The sequence below is a fragment of the Argentina anserina genome, chromosome 3 (assembly GCF_933775445.1).
Source record: "Argentina anserina chromosome 3, drPotAnse1.1, whole genome shotgun sequence".
Taxonomy (NCBI): Eukaryota; Viridiplantae; Streptophyta; class Magnoliopsida; order Rosales; family Rosaceae; genus Argentina; species Argentina anserina.
This window is the reverse complement of record NC_065874.1, coordinates 1,982,617-2,003,735: the sequence shown is the minus strand read 5'-3', so window position 1 is coordinate 2,003,735 and position 21,119 is coordinate 1,982,617. Positions and strand designations below refer to the sequence as shown.

Here is a 21,119-nt window from a genome sequence, read left to right as displayed (position 1 = left end):
TGTCCGACTTGTCAATATCTACACCAATCCACATGGAGTGTAGATTATATTCTATAAGCTTGTATAACCACTGTTTAAAAGTTGATTACTGATGTGTATTCTTGTTTTAATCGATTTTACAGATTTTACTTGAAGTTTTTCAGGAGTTTAGATGTTTCGAGCTCATCTTTCATTAATTTATTCAACGTTCATTGCAGAATTATGATTCAGTCCCTCCAAATTCCCTGTTAAAACTGAACCTTGCAATGAGGCAGAGATCGAGTTGTGCTAGTGGCTAGGAGACAATAATACTAATATATATCATTATCGAACTGATAGGGCATGAAGCAAAAGCATGTGGTGTCAAGGCCCTCCATGTGAAAAAGCCCATTAAGCTATATATTGTTTCATAACAAGTTGCACCTCCTAGTAGAGGGGTGCACGGTGTGCTGTGGTAGGTAAAATCATATCCAATCCACTTTAAATAGTTTGGTGATTTTATAAATTATATCTAATATCCCTGTTTATCTGGGTAAATCACATTTCTAATGCGGTTTCGGTGCAATTTCGGATAAACCACTTATTTCCACATATCAAATTGAAATAAATAAAGTCATCAAGTCACCGAATAATATTATAAACCAAAATACTAGTTAAGTTTTGAAAGCACAAATCTTTGAATAATACTACATAATAATGTCTCTTAAGTCTTAAAATATACTAGAATTTGAGAAAGAAAACCAAAGTGATATAAAGAGATAGAATTTAGTCAATTTATAATAGATCTTGACAATCGTGCGGCTTAGAACTTTATAGATAATGTTTTGATACTATTAGGGTATTAGTGTTTTACTATACCACCATATTATTGTTAAATAAATAACAAAAATAATTATTTATTTGAAACCGATGTGATTCGGTATTTATCCGGTTTATAAAATGTCTAATCCTAATCAAGTCCATTTATAAGTGATTTGACATTTCACAATTCTAATCCAGTCCGCATACAACAATGTGGTTCGCTATCTGGTTTAAATCAGTGCGGTACCGCATTTCCAGTAAGAAATGCACAACACTACCTCCTAGGGACTTGAAGCCATATTTATTCATGTCGCATGCTTAGTTGCTTACACAATTTTGTTGCATCAATGAGAAGATCGGTCTCATATTATAAACCACACACGGATTTGAATAGACGAATGAATAGCTGTCCCTATATATGTGTGTTTAGGAATCAAACTTAAAACTTAAAAGAGAGGGAAGATAGGCAATTCAAACTTAAAACTTAATCGAGTAAATTCAGCATTTCAGAAGTAGTTGATGTGTGTGATGTAGTTTATATAGCTAGTTAGCTACTTAGTTGGGTGCACAGTAAATAAACCGAATTCTATCAATTAGGTCATGCGTCCTAGGCGTAAACAACTATCAACATGCCCATGGCCATGCATCGACCATATAATTGGCGCTTATCTTGGAGCTTTTCCATATAATTTTGATCCTGATAATCGATATGTTTGGTGTGCGGCGTGTGCCTAACAAACATCAAACAACGACGCAAAATTGCCCACATATATAGAGATCCAGCTATATATACCACATCACATGGCTAATGTGAAACAGAAACATCATGGATTTTGGATTCTGTATAACACTTAAGACATGATGAGCTAGCTAGCCACAGAACGTGATGATTATGTACAGAAAATTCCAAATATAAAAACATCATGAACCTCTCTAAATTAAATTATCGGGTCAGTTATTAGCAGTCATCTCCATCCATCTAGAGAAGATTTATCTATTATAGGATGGTGTTGTTTCCTAATCTTGTAAAAGAAGTCTGGGGCAGTAAGATGCAGATAGAAGTTAATCTTATAGTGGTAGTCAAAGTCCGTCCTTGTATAATCAGGTATTTGACGCATGAGTAATCGTCCCCATTGCTAATTAATAATAATTGGTAGGGCATATTACCCAAAGTGGCAAATAGATAATTACGTATCATACTTTAATTACCTATAGATCGAAAATAACACTTACCCACCTTACACATGGAAAATATATACAGAAGTTGTTTATGGCTGCTCACTGATATTATTCGTATCATTTTCAGCTCGATCACAAATTCACAATACAATCTATAAATAATCAAACAAATAATATGAAATCATTTAGTTAATCGATCATTATTTTTGCAAGTTCAATTGTTCTTTTCATTGATTTGGCCGGTTATGAATGGATGATTATATGCACAAGTTTTCTTCTTCTCTTATTTTCTTATACAAAACAAACGATGTGATGACATTACTCCATAGCCTCATTGTGATCCTAGATTCCTAGGCATGGAGGAACATGTCCTATGTACCCTTCTTATATGGCTACGAAATCAACTATATGATTATTGTTGGTTAGTTCAACTTTGACTAATGTAGGGTAGACTTCAGCACTAAAGAATCACATAAACACACTGCATGTGAGTTCTTCGGGTAGTACCAAGTACTAACAAGCTCACTAATCGTACTAGAAGGAAGATTAATGCTTGACTTTGTATGTTTGATAGTAAAGCATATTCATGTAAGTCAAGCAGACAACACAACACTTATGTCCAATTGAACTAGCTGGCTAGCTAATTTTCTCAAATTTGCTACCTTAACAATCTCGAAAATCTGGATTATTTGTAGAACCGTTCTGCAAGAATCCTCATCTAGCTATAATTAGGGCATCACTAGCACTCAAAACTTTATATCAAATAGATGATAACGCGACATCAAAATCACTAATATATATCATTGTACTGACATGACAACTTGACTAGATTTGATACAAAGGCAAATATGACATACATTCTCATCTAACAACCACATCAAAATTAATCTATTGTTGTGTCTGACTATTGTACAGACGTACTTACATCGATACATTATTTTCGTATCGTAGGCGATCCATCCCGTACAACACGATAAGAGAATAAGAGGAAAAACTAAATACTATACAAGCACATTGCCCCACGTGCGGTGAAGAAAACCCTCTCTCTCTATCTCTCACATGGGCGTAGGGAAAGGGGGCGAGAAGGGTTCTCATACAATTATCTACCTGATTAATTAAGTGAATTTTGTATATAGAACTATAATGTAATACAAAAATAACCCCTCTAATTGGGTTGTAACACGGGAAAATTCTATTGGCAGCGCTGCCTGCGTGCAACGCTCCTAATCCATCATTCATACACCTCACATACCCCACGTGCATTTCAAGACACTCTCTATCCACCGTCCGATTCAGTATACATGGTATGCAACGATGTACTATAGACGAATCCTGTAACATGTGACAAGAAAGTATTTTCAGCTATTTCTTTAGTTAAATGCCCAATTCTATCTCTTTACTTTCGTGTTCTAATGTTTGCTACATTCATTTCCTGGTTTCTTTTGGTTACTATAGAAGAAATTATAATCAAATCAATATATTATGGTAATCTTGAAAAAGTTTATGTATAAACATATATATTACATGAATCAAAATAGTTAGGTTGTAAATTTATAATAGCTAGTTATATTTGACCCCCCTAAATGGAATTTCTAGCTACGCCACCACCGATCTCATTCCCTCACAAAATCTGTTATTTGGAAGGAGGTGGTGTTGTTTAGGCTTTTGGTTGAAGCTTTTCTTATGGTGTTGTTTAGGCTTTTGGTTGAAGCCTTTCCCATAAGAAAAGCATGACATGAAAAAGCGTACAGGCAGTTCCAAACCCCCGACCCCTAAAACCCGCCCCGTCCCGTTTCTCATTTCCCCCCCTCCTTACTCTCATCACCGTTTCCCCCCGGTCCCCACACCCCACGTGTCGCCTAACCATTGCATCACACCTACACGTGTCGACCACTCACCGGCGCCGCTTGGTCCTTTATATTTGTCACCTAACCGCCGCCACTCTGTGCAGCCTCACCACTTCTCCTCCTCCTCCAAGCAAACCCCTCCTCATCGCTCCTCCTCTCCCCCTCAATTCCTCACCACTTTTCCGATGGACAGCACGGACTCCTCCTCCGGCTCCGGTCACCCCCAGCTCCCTCCCGGCTTCCGGTTCCACCCCACGGACGAGGAGCTGGTCGTCCACTACCTCAAGAATAAAGCCGCCTCCGCTCCGCTTCCCGTCACCATCATCGCGGAGGTCGACTTGTACAAGTTCGATCCTTGGGAGCTTCCAAGTACGACTTGTCAATCTAAATCTGATCATACTCCTATACACTCTTTCATATGTCTCAATTCGTGTTTGTGTTAATATGGTTGTCATGCAAAATTCTAGGTAAGGCCACGTTTGGGGAGCAGGAGTGGTATTTTTTCAGTCCCAGAGACCGGAAGTACCCGAACGGAGCTAGGCCGAACAGGGCGGCCACCTCGGGGTATTGGAAGGCGACCGGAACAGACAAGCCGATTCTGACATCGAACGGGAACCAGAAAGTGGGCGTCAAGAAAGCTCTGGTTTTCTACGGCGGGAAACCGCCCAAGGGAATCAAAACCAATTGGATCATGCACGAGTATCGCCTCGTCAACGACGACAACTCCAGCGCCGCACTCAAGCCTCCTGATCCGACCAACAAAAAGGCCTCCCTAAGGGTACACGTTTGCATCAAGCTCGAAAAATTTAATGTTGTCGAATAGCTGGTAGGCTCATCACCACAGCTTTAATTTTTTTTTTTTTTACATGTTTTTGTTTGTGTAGTTGGATGACTGGGTTTTGTGCCGGATTTACAAGAAGATCAACTCGCAGAGGCCTGTGATGGAGTATGATCATCATCATCATCATCATCATCATCACAGGGAGGAGGACTCTACAACAAACTCCATGGAGGGTATTTTTGTCCAGTCAATGCCGAAGCCGTCGCCGCCGAAGGCCACCAACTACACGGCGTTGCTGGAAAATGACGAGGACAATTTCTTCGACGGGATATTATCGAGTGAAGGCGTGCAAAACAGTAGTCATTCCAACCTTTCCCATCAGTTCATGTCGAGTGCGAAAGGCGACATCGTAATGCCCGTGAGCAACAACCCCTCGAAACGTCAGCTTCCATCGCCGTTTTGGAATGAAGCGGGGGGATCATCATCGATGGGGACTAATTCATCGTCGAGCAAGAGGTTTCATACTGATCTCAATAGCGGTGGTGGCAGTGGAGGTGGTGGTGGGGTTGATGAAAGCAACACCTCCTTTGTTTCTATGCTAAACCAGTTACCTCATCAGAACGCGGCATTCCACCCCAACTCGCTTCTTGGGTCGCTCAACCCACAGTTTCATCTTCCCAGTATGAATTGGAACTCATGAACAAGAATTCAGAAACACAGAATATATTGATATCATCTAGCTTAGTACATAATCTCATTGGAGTGTAACTATAGCACAAAGATACGGGTGATGACGAGGTATATATATTTTCATAAATCTTTTTTTTCTTTTCTATTTAGTGACACATAATCTCTGTTTTTACTGGTTAGTTAATTGTTTGAGTATCATTTACTTGTTGGTATTACATGTTATATGTAGACATTGAGCTAGATAGCTAGCGTAATGAAGATATTTTGAAGTTCTAATTACCAGAAAATGAAGTTCAGAGAAGCCCCAGCCATGGTTTAATTGGCATTGTCTGAAACTGTTTTCATTTTGATTAAGATGGAGATTGTTATATATGGGAGATTGCTTGTCCATTTGTCATTGTAATCTATAATCTGTAACAAACTTACATGCCATCACCATTAATCAAACCACATGAGGATGTTTCTGAATAATGATAAAACCCATATATGGTGATAACAATTTTCTGGCAGGGGTGATGCTATATATGTATATCTGTATTCACAATTAATTAAAAATCCAATTATGTTAATATATAATGGAGTTTTTTTTAAAGAATATATATAATGGAGTTGGGCATGATATGCATCAAGCTTCTTATACTGGGTTGATTCTTGCATGCTCTTCCTCGATCTATTTTGAGCATACTTTTAGATATGTTCATGAATAGGGTTATCTCCTAGCTAGCTAGCGACCACTAATTAGATTCATTACCATCATTAGATGTATATTATTAAGTTTATCACAATAAATTGACTCAGGAATCAATTACAACATTGAAATAATTAATGGGGGCATGTATACGAACTTATTAATTGGTACTAATTAATCATCGTCGATGTATAATCAATTTTTAGTATGCCACTATGCATGAATGTATAGGAAGAAAATTATGAAGGAAATAAATAAGAAATGGGAGGGTATCATAGAGAGCGACGACAAAGCTTTCAACAAAAATGACGTGGGATTATTCCATGTCTCTTTCATCTATTGAAATAGAAGATGATCCAGATTTGGGGTTTACAAATGTCAACACTGCAAACATGGGCATTATATATGACCTTTATCTAAGATCACCATTGGAATGTCAATATATATGATCGAGTATATGTATGATTATGTATAGTATTGTCTTTCTAATCTAATGTCTATGCATATGAATCGAATTGGCATTGGCTCGTCCCACACTTCCTCACCTAATTGTCGCGTTCTTTCTATTGGGTGGAATCGTAGCGTGTCCTTGGCCTATTCACCTTAATCGCGTGGAATGATGAATCGCGTCGATCACAATATTATATAGAGTAGTACGTTGTACGTACGGACAGAATGTGGTGAAGTTTAGCGTTTTGATCTCGTTTGATGCGGTAAAATTGAACTCAACTGAAGCCTAATTAAAAGTGAAGCCCTAAATAGTTGCAAGCTACTAGAGAAAAATCGATATATTACTTTCTGTAACCAACCACATCAAACATCTTTACGCCTAAGGCCTCAACTAGTCTGTATACACCATACTAACTCGACATAGATCTACACTTTTATTTAGCGAAATATGAAGTTAGAAACCTGTCATATATGACTCAGAACATCCCCTATCCCAAAGGGATGGGGGTATCCTAAGCACTTACACGAAAAGCGCCTGTTTCATCCGATGACCACGATGGCAGCCATTTTTTTTTCTAACACCTTCGCAGCTGACTTGAACCGGAACCATACCATTCGGGAATGATATCGGCAGCCACTCGGCCTAGCTGCTTCCCAACCACTTCCCGATCACCTTAACGGAGAGAGAAGCCTACCAATTACCATTTTCTTTTTCTTTTTTTAAAAGAAAAAATAAAGAACGAAAAATTAGGCCAACGACGGTCAACCAAACGCAATAAAGACCCATGGGCCAGTCAAATCCCCGTGGCCTTTCCAATGGTTAGTTCGGATGGGATTCTACAAGTTTCCTTGTCCTATATAGAAAAGGAAATTAAATAGAACTCATGCAGTGATATCTATAAATATGCAACTACTCCGATTAGCCATAACGTAATTCTACCATCATTGATCATGGCTTTGCAAGGGGACTTACGTTGGTTGCTGCATGCAATCTATTTCGTACAGGCGCTTCTTCTTCTCCCACCTTATATTTTATTTAGAGCCAAGGTTAAGAGGCACTACCCCAACAAGTTTTTAAGGACTCTTGTATATCTTCTCCCGTATTGCCTTGTATCAATTGGAACCAAAAATTTCCTATACACATCTACTGTGGCGATACTACACTGCACTACTTATGAAATCCTAAAAAGATACCTTCCGGAGGTGATAACGACTTCGGGTGACACGAGCCCGCGAGACAGCACTACTTCGGGTCACACGAGCCCGCAAGGCAACACTAGTTCGAGTGACATGAGGCCGCGAGACAACATTACTTCGGCTAACATGAGACAGCGAGTTAACACTACTAGTTCGAGTGACACAAGGCCACAGGGGTACATGACCTTTAAACATCGAACAAACGCCGAGTGTGCAATTTGTTTGGCGGAGTACAAGGAAGACGATCAGTGTGCCATACTATGTAATTGCAAACATATTTTTCATGATGCATGCCTCCGTAAGTCATTAGCCAAGTTCACCCATTGTCCCCTTTGTCGCGCTACAATATTGAAGAAAAGTTCTCTTCTATATAAAATTAGTAGGAGGATTTGTGTATGAGATGACCATATCATTTAATTTATAATCAATCTATATTATTTCTTCCGTAAATTTGGATGTAAATTTCTCTGTTGCATTAGCTTTGTCCTTCTATACTAAGATTAAGAGCGTCAACAGATTATTGAGCCTTAAGTTTTATTACAGTATATATGGATGATTGATCTCCCTAAATTAACTCCCCACTAGAGCTGTGGTCACGACTTAATCATCGAGTCGACGGCGGAGATTCTCCAAGGAGAAAAGATGTGAACAGAACCAGTGACTCTGCTGGTTTGAAGGAGGGAACATCATGCCCAGCTCCTCTAAATGTTGCATATGTAAGCCCCTCATATTCTTGATACCAACCACTCACCTGATTGATCATAACATAAATATTAGATTTATTATATATAATGTAATTAGAGAGAGCTTAATACTGTCATGAATTACCAATACCTGCTTCTGATGGTACCAAGGCCTCCATGTCTTTGTAATAGGCAGCCCTAGAGCACTTAAGCTATATCTTGTTGACAGCACAGGTACTCTTCCATCCGTGTCTCCACTGATCCATCAAACCAAAATTGACTAGGATGATTTTTGCAATAACTCCTGAAGTATCCTATAGTTCTCTATGAAGAAAATTAAAAGATGTACCTGTACACCCATATTCTTAGTCCTGCTGCGATGAGTTTCTTGTATGTAGGAAGAAGAGATGGCCGTGAGTCTGACCAATTGGAAAATATCTGATCACTGCAAAGTAGATGATAACATGTTCTTATCCGTATTAATTGTTTGCAATCTAAGCTTGATCATATATGCAGTTATATATTTTGTGTCCATTAGTATAGGGCATTGGCAAATTACTTGCAGATGCTCCAGTTCTTGAGCTGGAGACCATCACTGACATGGAGGGCTTTTTGCACATCTGCTCTGTTGAAGAATTGTTTTGAATAACCATCCAGACATGGATCATAGCCTCCCATAATCCTTGGTATCTGATCAAAGCAAAAAAAAAAAACCATCAAGGATGAAGGATCTAATTAAATTAGCGTCTCTGGAGTCTGGACTATATTCTAATTTGTAATAATTTCGTGTATTTTCGAATAGTCTGTACTCACCATTGTGGAAGTACGCCTCATCGTCATGACTTGCATTTTCGAACCACCAGTGTTTGAACTAGCTGTATTATTTGTAGTGCAGGTCGGGGTGTAAAGGCTGTACATGTCTATCTCCTTGTACTGCTTTAATACTTCATCCACACCTTGTGTACAATTTTTGTTACTCCAAGTATCATTACCAGAGAAATCACAGTTGTCATTTATTAGTTTGTGAGTTTCATCCGAAACCACAGCATGACTCCAAGCATAATCCACTAGACCTCTCCAATCCTCAGCATCATATGTTTCAGGATTACCCATCTGCAAGCAGATAAGATATAAATAAGAATGAATTTTTACTATTTCATAATGGATAGATGAAATGAGAAATAGTCTATATTTGGATTAAGTAAAACTTAATTGAGTCCAAATTAAAAAGAACCATATACACGCACCAGGATACCCTTGAGATCAATATGGAGAGTAGGATCTGAATTCCTATCAAAGATGACCTCAGCCAGTTCCGGAATATATTTTCCTGTTGACAAATGAAGACGTGAAGAATTCCGGTTTTCGATCACAGACCGATTTTTGTTTTCGAAAATGTACGGTTGATACTTAACAGACAAGGGATATCATATTATTGCAGATGATCATGACTAATTTACCTGCATAACTCTCGCCTGCAATATACAAGGTCCGGTTTCTGTATGATGGGAATTTGAGAAACCACTTATGCAGAAAAGCGTATGAATCTTGAGCTGATAGAAACAGAAATAAATTATTCTGATTTAGATCAGGATTGTGCCTAACTACATATAAAAGATCAACATGTATTGAAGTTGTCAAAATAAAAAAATAACAACAGCGGTAGACTGGTAGTAACTTCTACATGTAACTTGCCTGTCAAGTTATCTCCTAGATTAACAAAATCAGAAGTTGTATTGGTATACGAAAAGCCAACCCCAATCGGAGATTCCACGAATAGCACGTTGGCCTCTGCGTCACCGATCAGAGACATCAAATTCTACTACCAAATAGTGATCATATTCATGAATAAATTGAGAACACCATCAAATGAGCAGCTCGATATATTATTTGAAGCTAAATATCAAAGCAGATTTGCATATATATAGCAGCTGAACTCATCTGATTTGAACTAATTTATGTGAAGTATAGTAACTTATAGGAGTATATGACATACCTTTATTCCATGAATAGTTATTGAATATGAGTCCCTGGGTTTCAATGTCCAATAGGAATGGACCAATCTCTTGGGTTGCTCCATATCCCACAGAAGAGCACCCGGGACCTGTAATACCCGGCCAAATTAACACTTAGTCACCTCATCGCATAACTTTAGGGTATAAAAAACCCCAATTTTGACCTATATATATGTACTTGAAGTTGGGACATTTTGTCGAACGTTAAAATCTTTCAGAGCCTGAAAGATGGATCAGACCTTAGTAGCTAGGTCCCTTAATATAAGTGGACTCGCGATCGAATCAATACACAGCATGTGACGTATGAAGTTTTGAACACATTTATCTGCCTATAATTTTCCTGATCGATCCAATTATATTCAACTATCCACATTGCGTCCTAGCTAGATGAGATCTCAAGATTGGAATTTCAATTTCCATAGCTACAAGGAATACATTTATAATAATAATAAATTACTATTCTATGTGATTTTGTTCATGTTTGTCATCAGTAGAGGTTACCTCCATTAAGCCACAAGACGAGAGGTTTTTCTTCAGGAGTGGTAGCAGCCTCAAAGAACCAGTAGAAGAGAGCTCGTCCATTTGTTTCATTCACGGTGACATATCCAGCATAGTGCTTAAAGTCTACGGGTGGCTGGTTGGGAAAGTTGGTCACAAGATCCTCATCAACACTAGTACTAATCCCAGTCTCCAGTGATGAGTACTGTTGATATGTCCTCCTAGAACCCAAAGCAGGCAGAGGCTCCACAACAGTAGCCAGAATGAAGAAGAAGACTGTCGTTTTTACTACAAACTCCATGAGATACATAATACTGGGTCTTTGAAAGCATACAACGGAATATTAAGATCTCACAGTTTCATGACTTAAATATTGTTTTTACTGGCCAGGATTTTTAGGAATATGCATCTTATGAACGCAAATTGAGTGAATTTAATGAGATTTACTGAGATATTCGTTCCTTACTTGGCCAAATCAAGGAGATTAAGGAATACAAGTTTTAGATTTAGTTGACTGTTATCATTGATTTTTAATGCAAGAGATTTGAAAAAAAGAAGTTATTATCAAAACTGAAAAATTAGTCAGAGTTTTATTTGTCAGCCTGCATCAATAACAGTATGGATGAATCTTATATTATATGAATTGAACCAAAATCTAGCAGAATTAATCTTTGTTAACATACCAAAGTATACAATGAATTTACACCATATGAAGAAAAATGGTGTTTAGTTACACGCATATGATGTTGGCTTTGAATTATTCCTACATACTTCTTACATTTTTCTGCTAACACTTTTTACATGTGTTCGATTTCCAAAACCACGTCATGATGAAACATTACAACCAGGGATGTCAAAGTGTATGTATTGGAAGCTGTCACTCTTCAGCAACGAGGAATCGAGGACAATGAAATAAACGATCCATACCAATAAAATGTAAACTTTAGACAACTGAAGGCGTCCAGCATATTGCATGCGCTTCTTTAACAACTTTTTCCTACTCAAATATCATTTAACGGTGAAATTTTATAACCAAGTACAGTGACCAACAGTACCATTTGCCATTCATTAACCCTTGATTTTCTTGCCAATAAGGACTTTATTTATGCAGAGATTAGAAGGGGTTCTACAACATCTTCTTGGATATGGCCTTCTACTAAATTTGCCCTGTATTACTGTAGAAGGTGACATATACTAAGACTAAGGGCAAAATCCCCTTGCGCCATATATCTAAATATAGGATGATCTCCGTTATCAGTTCTGAGTTATCATCACTGTGACAATTACTTGATCATCGTGAGGAAGGCAGAGGTTCCCCAAGGAGAAAAGAGGCGAATAAAGCCAGAGAGTTGCTTGGTTTGAAGCAAGGAACTGCATGCCCAGCTCCTCTGAATGTTGCAAATGTAAGCCCCTCATATTCTTGAAACCAACCACTCACCTAACCATATCAACCAAGTCATATTTAAAATGTTTAGACTCACTCCGGGAAAATTAATATCATTGATAATCAGTTTTGTAAATGTGACCGTAAGATCAAACTCAAGTGACTTCCATAGTCGAGGCTAGCTGGAGCTGATTACCTGCTTCTGGTGGTACCATGGTGTCCATGCTTTAGTGATAGGTAGTCCCAGAGCACTTAAGCTATATCTTGTGGATAGCACAGGAACTCTTCCATCTGTGTCTCCACTGCTCCATCCATAGAAACAAAACCCCATCCATTAAAACAAAACCATAATTAGATGATAGGCAAGGAGAATATATATTATATATGTAGAAATAAGTTTAAATGTACCTGTAGACCCATATCCTCATTCCTGCAGCAATGAGTTTCTTGTATATAGGAAGCATTGATGGCTTTGAATCGGTCCAGTCGTTAAATATTTTGACACTGCATAAAATTAAGTAAACCAACTTTTATTAGCAAATTGGCCCTTGTTGACTAGCAATCTCAGAAAACCTGGCATGGAATAAGTAGCAACAATGTCCAAAATAAAACCGGATTAATTACCTGCAGATGCTCCAGTTCTTGAGCTGGTGACCATTACTAACATGGAGGGCCTTTTGTACATCTGCTCTATTATAGAATTTTTTGGAATAATCATCTAGACACGGATCATATCCACCCATAATCCTTGGCATCTGATAAAAGAAACAGACATTCAAGGTTTAACCGTGTTAATTGAAGGGTTCCCGAATCATAAAAATAAGTATCTAACTTGAGCTAACTCAAGATCAAGTGTGCTTAAATTATCACTTGAAATCTTCACCCACCATTGTAGATGTGGTCTTCATTGTCATGACTTGCATTGCGCCATTATCTGAACTTGCTGTATCACCTATGCAGACTGAGGTGTAAAGGCTGTAAATGTCTATCTCCTTGTATTGTTTTAGTACTTCATCCACAGCTTGAGTACAGTTCTTATTACTCCAAGTATCACCATCAAAGTCACAGTTTTCACGTATAATTTTGTGAGTTTCGTCTGATACCACAGCATGACTCCAAGCATAATCTACCAGACCTCTCCAATCCTCAGCATCTGATGTTTCAGGATTACCCAGCTATACATCAAATACAAGAAAACACTTCAATATAAAATACATAGAGCCACATTACATGGAAAAACAACTGTAACTGTTTCCCAAGGTTCATACCAGGATTCCCTTGAGATCAATATGCATTGACGGATCTGTATTCTTATCATTGATGAGCTCCGCTAGCTCTGGAACATATTTTCCTGTTAACAAAATAATATTGAATTATTTGAGTACGGTAACAAATTTGATTGCATTACATGGTTAAGGTTAGGGTCTGAGGGATTGGGGATGAGTTAATTACCTGCATAACTCTCCCCTGCAATATAGAAGGCTCTTGTTCTGTATGATGGGAACTTCAGAAACCACTTGTGCAGAAATGCATATGCATCATTAGCTGAATCAAGTAGCCAGTGTAATAGAATAAATCAGAAATTAATTATAGAAAACGTCACGAAAATCTTACTAACATATTGGCTTCACCATATGTATGAAAAGTTGGATCAATCCAGTAGAACTGGTTTTAACTTTGAAGACAACACATCTGTTAAATAAGATTTATAGCAATCAGTAGGACTCTTTAAATATCTTGCCTGTAAAATCATCTCCGAGATTATCATAATCAGTAGTTGTATTGGAGTATGAAAAGCCAACCCCAACTGGAGATTCCAAGAACAGCATGTTGGCTTCTGTTTCATCATAGGCATCAAATTTAACATATTACTACAAGTTTGTGATAAATAAAAGATGGAGTACCATACGTTACAGAAGCATATGATGTTCAAGCATACAGAAAAGCACGTTTGTAATATAAATGATATGATTGTAAACTGAGAGGCTGTACCCCAGAACATGGTCATACCTTTATTCCATGAGTAGTTATTAAAGCTAAGTCCATAACCATCAGTGCCCACTATGAATGGACCTATCTCTTGGGTTGCTCCATATCCCACAGAAGAGCACCCAGGACCTGAAACATATAGCATCTTGTCACCTCAGCATATAACATGAAGTGGAAAAGTACCTAAATAAGTGTATATAAATTATTTTAAACTGTGGATCCACGGGATAGGAAATAAAAAAATTGATCCCCAGTTCCCCACTAAACAAAGTACATTAGGATTACTACAAAATAGTCAAATAGAACTTTACGAAATTGTTTATTTGCAGCAGCTAACATGCTTAATATTGGGTGACGGACTGTCTAAACATAAGGCAACATGAAGATATCATGGAACCAATATATATATGTATATGTATATACATATGCTGGCTTTCTCTTCCACACATATATGATTATGTATTGCTATATAGATAACCATATTAAGCTCAGATTTGGTCAAAAGATGGAGATGAAATGGTGGAGTATGGATGGCTACGAAGATTAGATTTGTAATTATGCTGAGGAAAACAAAAACAAAAAAGGGACAGAACAGAACTTCTGGTTTGCGCAAAAATGAATCATTTCTCAGATGAGGTCTAGAAACAACCATGGTTAAAAAATTATATACCAGCTATATGTTAGTTTTAATACCTAACTGATCAGGTAAAGTTTGATGTATATCAGTCAGCTCACCTCCATTAAGCCATAAGACAAGAGGTTTTAAATCTGGGTTAGTAGCAGCTTCATAAAACCAGTAAAAGAGAGCCCTGCCATTTGTTTCATTGACAGTAACATAGCCAGCATAGTGCTGGAATTCTACAGAAGGCTGGCCAGGCAAGTTGGTAACAAGATCCTCACTCACCAATAGATTGATCAATATCTCAACATTAGACCTCTTTTTTCTAGCATCTAGAACAGGCTGAGGCTCGACGGCAGTAAGAGCTAAAATTAAGAAGATAGCCGTTGCTTTTACTACTACAAAATTCATGCTGAACTAAAAGACACTTCGCTAACTAGTTTAATCAGAAGTGCTCCTACAGAACACAGAATGAGATAAAACACAAGCAAATTCTCATGTGTATTTATAGTCATTGGAGATTGAATGGGAACTACTTTATTTTCGATTTATCTATAGTGCATTACTATGTTACGCTACGATGATGATATAAAATTGAAAAAGTTGATATGATAGAATGTCCCGCGTGGCAATGGTATTTTAAATCAGGTTGACGATATACATTATGGCATTGGCATCTGACGTGGGTGGTTTAGGCAGCTCAGCTTCATTCTAGGCTGTTCTCTGGAGGATGAGCAAAGCTGATGAGTGGTACCTCCATTATTTAAGTTTATTGGGTTGGTGATGATATATCTGTGTGTGTGTGTGTGTGTGTGTGTGTGTGTGTGTGTGTGTGTGTGTGTTCGTGTATCATAACAAGAAAAATACCAAATGAAGTGAATGATTTCAGACTATATCTATCATCAAGAAAAATACTGTCTAGTATCTCAGCAATCTGCAGAGCCAGTCCAAGAAACGTAGAATACTGTTAATAGAGTCTTGATGATAACAAATTATATTATATTCTTGTAAACATTATGTTGCTCAATGAATCCAAGTAAATAGAAAGATAATGTTATTACGTGAGCTTTCTACTTGATTACTTGGTTCTAGAATTATCGTAGTGCTGCATAGGTACGTTAGAACATATTGTAGACTCTTAGAGACAGATTTGATGAACGAATAATAATCTCTATCTGATCCTATTGTCAACAGACTATCTTTTCATCAGCCTCATCTATTTATCCTCTCTTCTTTTGTATCTCTACTTCTTATAATTCACTTCTCAACATCTAAGGTCCTGAAAAACTGTCAAGTGGTACTACATTTTGCCGTTCTATTTATGAGAAAAAATTTCCTAGTGTTTAAACTAATTGTACTCGATCTGTCTGTTACAAGAAGAAACTGTGGTCAAAATTTTGACATATAGGGATTAATTAAAAGGCTGAGCATGAGAGTAACCTGTGGATGAAAATGTAACTTCATGTAAACTCGAAATCAACAGGCAATCAACAGAGACTTGGTTTATTAAAAGAAAAAAAAGTAAACATAAGACTTTACATCTTACAGTTTTTTTTTTCTGTATCTATCAATGCACGCTGTATATGATAAATGTAAGATGTTTTGGCTTTCACTAAAATCTAATTGGTGTTGAGTTAGTATGTACAAAGTCATTTTGAAAAATCAGGTGTAGTAATGATTCTGTAGAAGTAATCAACCACTATCTACTAGCCTAAACACATCCAAGAGAACTCATTAAGATGATAGAGAGCAGCAGATCATGCGTTTGTTTATACTGTAGATGAAAACTCTAGAGTTTGCATCGGTTTAAGTACTAAATTAAATCCAGATATATGTCCAATACATAATAATATTGAAAAAAAAATCATTAACATATAATAAAGCACAGAAGGATAACCAAATCCTCAGAAAATCAATATGCTTAACTAAGGTACATCATTTTGTTGTTGAAGCTACTATTACAGAATCTAATAAAAACTAAAGGGTACAATGTTCATGATTTGATAAGAAAGGGATAAATGTCGAGAACAGAGCTCGTGGAAATCTCTTGGTTTATATAAAAGAGACAATGTTCTTGCTAGTCAATAACATATCACAAAGTGGACATTGCGGTATATATTCCAAATTGGTGGTGTTGTATAAATAAAACAGAAAAAGGCAACATGCTCTTAAGAATCTCATCATCACAAAGTAGAAAGATGGAATTTTGTGGCGAACCTTGTGCAGTTGTGCGTGATGACTCTTGAATCTGATGAAGCCAAAGTGGTCATGACAGGAATGAAAGAAACAATCAATTGAGTTAGTGGTTGAACAATGACTTGGAATCCAACTTTATTAGTTGAAAAATGAGTGGAAACTGTTTATTTAATTTGTATTTGTTGAAGGCCTATGTAATAGATACTTTAGACCAAGCTTATATCGTGAAGTTCATCACCTGCTTCAAAAATACAACAATTTTGTCACTCAAGTTAACAATTTGCAGGTTCAGCTTAGATTATCTAAGGCTAACTGTAAAGCTGTACCTATAAGCATTCCTCCCTCTCCCAGCCACGCATCTTTTCAGCACCAGAAGATCTATGTACATCCCCAGTGAGGAATTTTCCTTGTAGAATTGACTCCAAGTTTTCTTTTACCAGCCAATAGATCATGTCCACCTGCTGCCTTAAGCAACTATTTTCCTTGATCCCTTTTTGTGTGTTTACATTTCCACTAAAAGGGATTAGGTCTATGCAATGAAAGAGAAGTACAAATTAGTGGATAGTACGCTCATTAGTTAGGTTTTACCTCATAACCAGCATCCACATGTGTGTGTGTGTGTGTGAGGGAGAGAGAGAGTATATGTAATGTGGATCTTCTTCTTGTGCAACCCGTGCTTTAATACAGTTCTGCAATCAATATGCAAAGTGAAGAAGATTCCATAAAACTACTGAGAAATTACTCATACTTCGTGTAGCTTTCTTCACTGAGTCCTGAAAGTCTCCGGCTGCTCATGTCCTATAACCCTGTTTGGTTATGATTAATAAAAATTAGGGATCGGATATGATCAAAATAGAGATAAAACGTACTGTCCTAATAGAATTCGACATTAACTTTACAAATTAAGAAAATTGGTGTCTAATTTCACCCACTAAAACCCAAGTGACATAGCCAGAGAGGATAGGTTGCATAAGAAGAACTTGCACATACTGTCCTTTAGATCTATATAGCATTCAGAAATCAGAAGACAACACAGTCCATTACATATCAGAAGTAGTGTCCACATGTGTATGCAATTCAAACATTAGGCTTCTAAATCCAGAAACAGAAACAATATAATTGAGAGATAGATTCAGTGGGACTTGACTGGTCTTGCTTCCTCGGTGGTAAACCAGCCAGATACAATTGTAATAAACTAGCTGGTAGCTACATAATGTAAATTAAATGGTGAACTAAGAATTGATCACCTCCCATCACTAGGATAATCTTACCATACAGGTCTCTAGAGTGAAGGACTGTAGGCAATTTAGAAGCTATTGGTTTTAAAAACCCAGCACCAAATGCAAAAAGCTGTCTTGCTTATTAGAAAAAAGAACACGAGATGATCCGACACCAATATCAAGTGATGAGAATCTTTGACTCATATCTTAGCAATGTTGAACCAAATTTTTATAATTCTCATCTATTGCTTCCGTACCAGCTTATGCAGAAAAATTTGTGTTGGTTGGAGGGAGAAAGGGCTTACATTGTTTGGATTTTGGCCTATAAAAGTAACGTCTCCAGGAACCAAGGGCTATTGATACCTTATAAGAGGACCATCCATGTCATTGCTCTTTCAGAAGCCAGTTAACTACATTTTAGAAGGGAGGAAGGGGTGGATTAGAATTAATTATACCTATTTTCGCCTCAAGGGTATATATGTTAATCATAAAGTAGACATGGTTGAAGTTGAACCAGCAAAAACAAATTGTGCTTAAGCCATTATCTAAACTTTAATGTTCATTGCATCACCATACAAAAAACAAATGGGAGACTTACTATTCTTCTTTGTAGAGCTGATATATCAAACCACAATGTAGCAAAAAAGGGCATATTAATATCATGGAAATACTGTGCCTAAAGTTCTGCACTGACCAGATTTTGAGTTCTGATTGCCTCTCATGGTCTCTCCACATCACATGTCATTCTTGCCTACATACACGATTTTGTCTATATTATGTAATTCTGTCTTAAAATTAAATTAACAGAACTGAACAAGCTCTTACATTACCTTTTGTAGTTGGTTGTCGGAGAGTTATCATCATCTTGATGATCCAGGGCTTCCACTTGAAGAGTCTCCCTTGCACTTTGCGATTATCATGAAGCCGAGCAATTCTCTAGAACATTAGTTATTATTGAAATGTAAGATTTAAAGTGTATTGGTGGTTATATGTCTTATTGCATAGAGCATGTTTGGTACTCTAAATCTGTTTCCAGAGCGATTCAAGAAGAGGTTATTATTTTACAGATGGCAAAGGAAGACACCAGTTTTGTCCAGATAGTATTAGTGAATCTTTCTAGCTTCTAAACCAAAGATCTGTCTGGGATTACTTAATAGTAGCTTCGGATAATATTGACTATATATATGTGACAACTTTTGAAGCTTTTACCAAGATCATGCGGCCAAGTTTGAAGAAGAAGAATTGGATAATCCTAATGACCTAACCTAACATTGGCATCATTACTCAGATTAGCTGGATAATCCAGACACAGTGGAGAATCAGACCACACTATGAAAGTGTTGTAATCTTCTTAGGGCAATAATTACATGTTTTCAATACATGGTGTGTAAGTATACGAAACAATCTTATTAATCAAGATTTACGAGACTTTATATGCACGGAAGCTTCAATTTAAAACACGTAATATACGTACACTTAAATAAATTAAGTAATAATATTGAAAACAAAACCGAGTCAAAACCGAGTCACGAACCTGGTTGAACCGAGTCGAATAAATCAAAGCGACGCAAACAAAAAAGCCGAGTGTCTTCTTCTTCTGCTTCCGAAAATGAAGGAGGGAGAGTCGACGCTGATCCAAACCCAGAAATGGCCTCACTACTGGGGCACCACACCGGAGCAAGAGTACTACGACTCACAGGGGATCAAATCCTCCAAAGCCTTCTTCACCACTCCCAGAGGCCTCAAGCTCTTCACCCGCCAATGGCTCCCTCTTCTCTCTCCTCCACGTGGCCTCATCTTCATGGTCCACGGCTACGGCAATGACATCAGCTGGACTTTTCAGGCCACCGCCATCTTCCTCGCCCGTCACGGCTTCGCCTGCTTCGCTCTCGACCTCGAGTCCCACGGCCGCTCCCACGGCCTCCGCGCCTTCGTCCCCGACGTCGACCTCGTCGTCGCCGACTGCCGCTTCTTCTTCAACTTCGTCCGGCAAAGCCCCGACTTCCAAACCCTGCCGTCTTTCCTCTACGGCGAGTCAATGGGCGGCGCGATCTGTCTTCTGATCCACTTCGCCGATCCCGGAGCCTTCGACGGCGCGATTCTGGTGGCGCCGATGTGTAAAATCTCCGACGACGTCAAGCCGAAGTGGCCGATCCCTCAGATTCTGACGCTCGTCGCCAAGTTCCTGCCGACGCTGGCGATTGTGCCCACCGGGGACCTGATGGTAAAATCGGTGAAAGTCGAGGAGAAAAAGGTAATTGCGGACATGAACCCTTCCAGGTATAGAGGGAAGCCTAGATTGGGCACAGTTGTGGAGCTACTGAGAGTGACGGACTACGTGAACCAGAGGCTGTGCAATGTGAGCCTGCCGTTTATTGTTCTGCACGGCAGCGCCGACGTGGTGACTGATCCCAATGTGAGCAGGGCTTTGTATGAAGAAGCAAAGAGTGAGGACAAGACGATCAAGATTTACGACGGGATGATGCATTCCTTGCTGTTTGGGGAGACTGATCAGAACGTTGAGATCGTTCGCGGCGACATTCTGGCCTGGTTGAACCAGAGATGCAGAGCAAGAGATTGATTCAGATTATTATCATTGGCGTTGTGCTTAATTCTTTGCTTTCTTATGATTCAAGTAATTGGTAAGACTGTTGAATTTAGGACAGCTATTGAATCGAAATTGCCAAACTTGTATATCAAGTAACACAACACTTCCATTCAAAACAATCTTTGATTCCTACCATCTCAACTGTTATCGCACAAATGCGGCAATTGCATGCTGGACATGAAGCCTCGCTGCTGCAGAACAGTCGGGCAAATTTACAACCGAATAGAGAGAAAAGAACCAGGTGAAGTACCCTCTGTGATTTACAACTGTGAACAGAGACAAGACTCTTTGAACT

General features: G+C 38.2%; 4 protein-coding genes across 4 annotated transcripts; 2 read left to right on the top strand and 2 right to left on the bottom strand.

Annotated features, from left to right (window-relative positions):
• Window positions 1–3,824: 3,824 nt before the first annotated feature.
• LOC126786740 (NAC transcription factor 25) lies at window positions 3,825–5,594 on the top strand. Its single transcript, XM_050512659.1, has 3 exons — window positions 3,825–4,175; window positions 4,274–4,584; window positions 4,691–5,594. The coding sequence occupies exons 1-3, from the start codon at window positions 3,992–3,994 to the stop codon at window positions 5,285–5,287; spliced, it is 1,092 nt and encodes a 363-aa protein (XP_050368616.1). The 5' UTR covers window positions 3,825–3,991; the 3' UTR covers window positions 5,288–5,594.
• A 2,622-nt stretch (window positions 5,595–8,216) lies between these two features.
• Window positions 8,217–11,109, bottom strand: LOC126786739 (serine carboxypeptidase-like 32). The gene is made up of 10 exons (XM_050512658.1): window positions 10,812–11,109; window positions 10,292–10,399; window positions 9,991–10,086; window positions 9,756–9,848; window positions 9,543–9,625; window positions 9,109–9,408; window positions 8,855–8,985; window positions 8,645–8,740; window positions 8,447–8,552; window positions 8,217–8,363 (listed from the first exon to the last, which is right to left on the bottom strand). The coding sequence occupies exons 1-10, from the start codon at window positions 11,107–11,109 to the stop codon at window positions 8,217–8,219; spliced, it is 1,458 nt and encodes a 485-aa protein (XP_050368615.1).
• Window positions 11,110–11,718: 609 nt separating this feature from the next.
• On the bottom strand, window positions 11,719–15,240 carry LOC126786738 (serine carboxypeptidase-like 31). Its single transcript, XM_050512657.1, has 10 exons — window positions 14,917–15,240; window positions 14,203–14,310; window positions 13,934–14,029; window positions 13,645–13,737; window positions 13,461–13,543; window positions 13,080–13,367; window positions 12,817–12,947; window positions 12,601–12,696; window positions 12,389–12,494; window positions 11,719–12,246 (listed from the first exon to the last, which is right to left on the bottom strand). Exons 1-10 carry the CDS (start codon window positions 15,209–15,211, stop codon window positions 12,100–12,102), a joined length of 1,443 nt encoding a protein of 480 aa, XP_050368614.1. The 5' UTR covers window positions 15,212–15,240; the 3' UTR covers window positions 11,719–12,099.
• A 4,572-nt stretch (window positions 15,241–19,812) lies between these two features.
• On the top strand, window positions 19,813–21,057 carry LOC126786741 (caffeoylshikimate esterase). The gene has a single exon (XM_050512661.1). The coding sequence runs from the start codon at window positions 19,826–19,828 to the stop codon at window positions 20,795–20,797; it is 972 nt and encodes a 323-aa protein (XP_050368618.1). The 5' UTR covers window positions 19,813–19,825; the 3' UTR covers window positions 20,798–21,057.
• Window positions 21,058–21,119: the final 62 nt, after the last annotated feature.

What these genes read in the sequence shown, in the direction of transcription:
- LOC126786740 (XM_050512659.1), top strand. Translation starts at nt 3,992, where the DNA reads ATGGACAGCACGGACTCCTCCTCCGGCTCCGGTCACCCCCAGCTCCCT. An exon ending in CGATCCTTGGGAGCTTCCAA is followed by an intron (nt 4,176 to 4,273) that starts GTACGACTTGTC and finishes GCAAAATTCTAG; the next exon opens with GTAAGGCCACGTTTGGGGAG. An exon ending in ACAAAAAGGCCTCCCTAAGG is followed by an intron (nt 4,585 to 4,690) that starts GTACACGTTTGC and finishes TTGTTTGTGTAG; the next exon opens with TTGGATGACTGGGTTTTGTG.
- LOC126786739 (XM_050512658.1), bottom strand. Translation starts at nt 11,109, where the DNA reads ATGGAGTTTGTAGTAAAAACGACAGTCTTCTTCTTCATTCTGGCTACT. An exon ending in CGTCTTGTGGCTTAATGGAG is followed by an intron (nt 10,400 to 10,811) that starts GTAACCTCTACT and finishes CGGGTATTACAG; the next exon opens with GTCCCGGGTGCTCTTCTGTG. An exon ending in TAACTATTCATGGAATAAAG is followed by an intron (nt 10,087 to 10,291) that starts GTATGTCATATA and finishes TCGGTGACGCAG; the next exon opens with AGGCCAACGTGCTATTCGTG.
- LOC126786741 (XM_050512661.1), top strand. Translation starts at nt 19,826, where the DNA reads ATGAAGGAGGGAGAGTCGACGCTGATCCAAACCCAGAAATGGCCTCAC.
- LOC126786738 (XM_050512657.1), bottom strand. Translation starts at nt 15,211, where the DNA reads ATGAATTTTGTAGTAGTAAAAGCAACGGCTATCTTCTTAATTTTAGCT. An exon ending in TGCAGGGGAGAGTTATGCAG is followed by an intron (nt 13,544 to 13,644) that starts GTAATTAACTCA and finishes TTTTGTTAACAG; the next exon opens with GAAAATATGTTCCAGAGCTA. An exon ending in ATGAGGATATGGGTCTACAG is followed by an intron (nt 12,495 to 12,600) that starts GTACATTTAAAC and finishes TGGATGGAGCAG; the next exon opens with TGGAGACACAGATGGAAGAG.